This window comes from Delphinus delphis, chromosome X, assembly GCF_949987515.2.
Source record: "Delphinus delphis chromosome X, mDelDel1.2, whole genome shotgun sequence".
NCBI lineage: Eukaryota > Metazoa > Chordata > Mammalia > Artiodactyla > Delphinidae > Delphinus > Delphinus delphis.
In genome coordinates, this window is record NC_082704.1 from 79,533,028 (window position 1) to 79,536,793 (window position 3,766).

Here is a 3,766-nt window from a genome sequence, read left to right on the forward strand (position 1 = left end):
TACATTTCCAATTACAAATCAAAATGCGTATTAGGGTCTCTTTATGGGAGAAGCTGAGAAGGAAGTCTTAAAAAAAGCACTTTCCTGGCATTACTATACTGATCCTTCAGGCTGCACTAAGATTAAGATCATATACAATCAATTTGCAAATGTTGACACAATGTCACACTGTAAGTTTTCTGTACAATTAAATGTATACGTAGAGATACCAGGATAAACATTTCTACTATATTTTAACTGAACTTGCCTAGCCAACATTTCCACTGAGAAGTTTATCAAAGATGCTGTAAGATTCTACAAAATTGTGAGATATACCGAGCTCCAGAAATATTTCTTATATCCTTTCTCATTTTGGTTATACATATTCTGCTCAGAGATTCTGTTGTAATATTTCTAGATGTACAGTTCCAATTGTGCTTACTGTACTGTGTATAAATATAGCAAAAAAGATCAAATGGTATAAATCTTACAGCATTTTGCTAGCAAAAATACATGCCAAAGTCACAATAAGCAATATTGTACCACAAATTAGAGCTTCAATTAATTTATGTTTTTAATATTTTCATTCTACATTTAATTACTATCATAGGATAATGTTTAAAATGCAAATAAATTGGACATCTGTAGGACAAAACTTGTTCACCCAACTGTAAAGGTTGATACCTGTTTCCAAAAATCACAATAAAAGCAGAAGTGTTTGCATGCAACACCTTTGAGTGAAATGGCATTGATTCCCACCATTCAAAACAGAGAAGGAAGGAAGGAAGGAAGGAAGGAAGGAAGGAAGGAAGGAAGGAAGGAAGGGAGGGAGGGAGGGAGGGAGGGAGGGAGGAGGGGAGGGAGGAGGGGAGGGAGGGAGGGAGGGAGGAGGGGAGGGAGGGAGGGAGGAGGGGAGGGAGGGAGGAGGGGAGGGAGGGAGGGAGGAGGGGAGGGAGGGAGGAAACAAAGAGGGAGGAAAGGACTCCACCTTAAAATGCATATTAAATTTATAACTAGACAGATTTAAAAGAATCAAAGTGAAAGCAAAGTACAATTATGTGTGTTTAAAGATTTAAGAGCCATTATCAAAAATAAGATACATTTTTTCAAGGTACAGAAATGTAATTATGATGGCTGGGAACCCAGCAGCCTCTCAATGGCTGCATTGATGTCGCCTCCTGTTGCTATTAGAGCCTGCAAGTTTGCTTCCCGGTTTAAGAACCCCATTGCGTTGAGCTGTTCCAGTTGTTGTTGAAATCTGACTTCTGGATTCGGCAGCTGCGGAGGATTTGCTCCAGCCAGAGCCTGCACCATTTGCTGAATGAACTGCTGGTTGGGTCCAGATTCCGATGTTGGGCTCGTAGTTTCACTGGGTGCAGAGCTAGATACAGGGGGCCCAGGGGGGGCGCCTGAGCCAGTGGAGCCAGGGGGACCTGCAGGGCCAGTGGGTCCTATGGGTCCAATGGGGCCTATGGGAGTAAACGGGACTATGGGGCCAATGGGGCCTATGGGTGTGACTGGGCCTACAGGGCCTATAGCTGTTCCCAGCACCCCCACCCCCACACCTGGAGTGAAGCTTGGAATGAGGCCAGGTGCTTCAGTGGCTAATGTCTGTAGCCCCTGCTGGATCTGCATTAAAGCCTGCATTGCTCTTGGGTTTGACATGGCTGAGAGTGTGTCTGGATTCTGCATCTGCTGCAGGAAAGCAGGGAGCTGTGGACGCATCTGCTCCTGCAGCTGAGGATTTGCAGTAAACACAGGGCTATTCAGCATCATCTGTGCAGCCAAATCTGGATTCTGGGTCAGCGACTGCATCATGCTTCTCATATAGGGTGCAGACAGCATATTCTGGATCAGCTGGGGGTTTTCAGTTATCTGTTGCAGCAAGCTCTGCATTCCTGGGGTGCTGAAGATGCTGGCAACATAATTAGCTGCAGCCACTGTGTTCCCCGTAGCACTGCTAGAGCTAGTGCCAGATCCACTGCCACTGCTCGTTGTTGTGCTGGTGGTCGCAGAACTCTGGGTAGCCGGTGGTGGCGCCCACGGATTGGGTAGTGGATCGCGATTTTCTGTGCGGGAAGGCTGCGTACCTTCCCCAGAGGAGGAACTGCTCCCCACCGAGGCAAACGGATTACCCCCAAACTGCTCTTGTGCGGCATTTAGCATGGGTTCTTGAATGTCAGTGTACATGCGCCGTAAAGCATTGTAGCCACCTGGGATGCTTTCAAGATTGCTGAGAGCCAGGTCTTGATTTCTCATCATTTCTTGCATCATAGCTGGATTCCTGGCGATTTCGAGGGTCTGCCTCATTATATCTGGGTTGTTGAGCAGGTGACTAATTTCTGGGTTTCTCTGAATCAATTGTTGCATCTGTGGATTGGCCATAATGAGCTGCCTCATCAGATCAGGATTCGAAAGCATGCTCTGAACAAAGGGATTTTCCATGATTTGGATCATCATCTCAGGGCTGGACAGGAGCTGCTGCTGCATCTGGTTCTGGAGCTCAGAGAAGTTGGTCGAGCTCAAGCCCAGGCTGCTAAGGCCTGCAAGTCCTCCCAGGCTCCCCAACCCAAACGGGTTGCTATTTGTGGAAATAGGTGTGGAGTTACTCCTGGGAGTCGACGCGGTGGTAGTATTAGTTCCCGCGGCATTACTAGGCTGGGTGGACTGGCCCTGAGGTCGGTTCTGGCTTTTGATGACAAGATGAACAGTCAGTCCATCATGGATGCCATGCTGAATCAAGGTATCTTGATCTTTTAAGATTTTTCCGGCAAAAATCAGCACTAGCTGATCCGTTTGGGATTTGAAGCGTTTCGAAATCGCTTCCTTAAACTGCTGGACTGAGCTGTTCTCGGGCACTGCGAACTCCTCTTTCTCTTTGGGGGTCTTCACAGTGACTTTGATAATTTTGGGCTCCGCCGGGGCAGAGGCAGGGCTTTGGGCCGCAGCAGAGCCGCGGGAGGGGCGCGGGGGGCCGCTGCTCTCGCCGTTCTCAGCCATGGCGGCCGCAGTGACGCAGGCAGACAGGGAAGGCGCGGGCGGGCGGGCGGGCGAGAGAGAGAGCGAGGGAAGAAGGAAGGAAGGAGGCACCGCCGCAGCAGGCTGGGCCGGGCTGGGCGGGGAGCGCGGAGCACGGTACCTCTGTGTTGAAGACTGCGGATCCCTGGTCCTCCGGTGGAGAGAGGGCTCCGAGTAGGCCGCGGGCCGAGGTCTCGCCGCTCAGGTCTCTGGGCCGCCGCCGCCGCCGCCGTGTGATCCCACCGCGCGGTCTCCCAGCAGCTCGCGCAGCTGCTCCGCCCGCTCCTCCCCGCCCCTTCCCTTCCCCCAGTTCCGCGCTCGCCTCCCCGCCCCCCTCTGCTGACGCGGCGCCAGGCCCAGGATGATAGAGTCGACTCGGTCAAAATTAAAAACTTATGTACCGAAAAAAAAAAAAAAGATGAGGGAGAGAGAGAGAAACAGAGAGAAAGAAACAAAGGGACAACAGGAGACAAGAGAAAAGAGAGGGAAGGAAGGAGGAAGAGAGGAAAGGGAGCCAGCTTCTATAAAGGACATTAAAGACTAATGGAGAATATATATATATTCCATCAGGCAGTGAAGTGAAAAGATGAAAGCCTGAATCAAACCGACCCGAAGTAAAAGATCAAAAATGAGAACCAAAGAACTCTGACAAAGCAAAAAGGAAAAGATGAACACCCCCCTTGGGGGAAGGGAAGAGGACTAGGCAAGAGCCTGCATTTTACAAAAGAAGTGCAAATGGCCAATGGGCATATAAAAGGATGATTAAGCT

At 49.6% G+C, this 3,766-nt stretch overlaps 1 protein-coding gene across 1 annotated transcript; it reads right to left on the bottom strand.

The window, feature by feature from the left end:
• Nucleotides 1-891: 891 nt before the first annotated feature.
• Nucleotides 892-3,215, bottom strand: UBQLN2 (ubiquilin 2). The gene has a single exon (XM_060001854.1). The coding sequence runs from the start codon at nt 2,977-2,979 to the stop codon at nt 1,105-1,107; it is 1,875 nt and encodes a 624-aa protein (XP_059857837.1). The 5' UTR covers nt 2,980-3,215; the 3' UTR covers nt 892-1,104.
• Nucleotides 3,216-3,766: the final 551 nt, after the last annotated feature.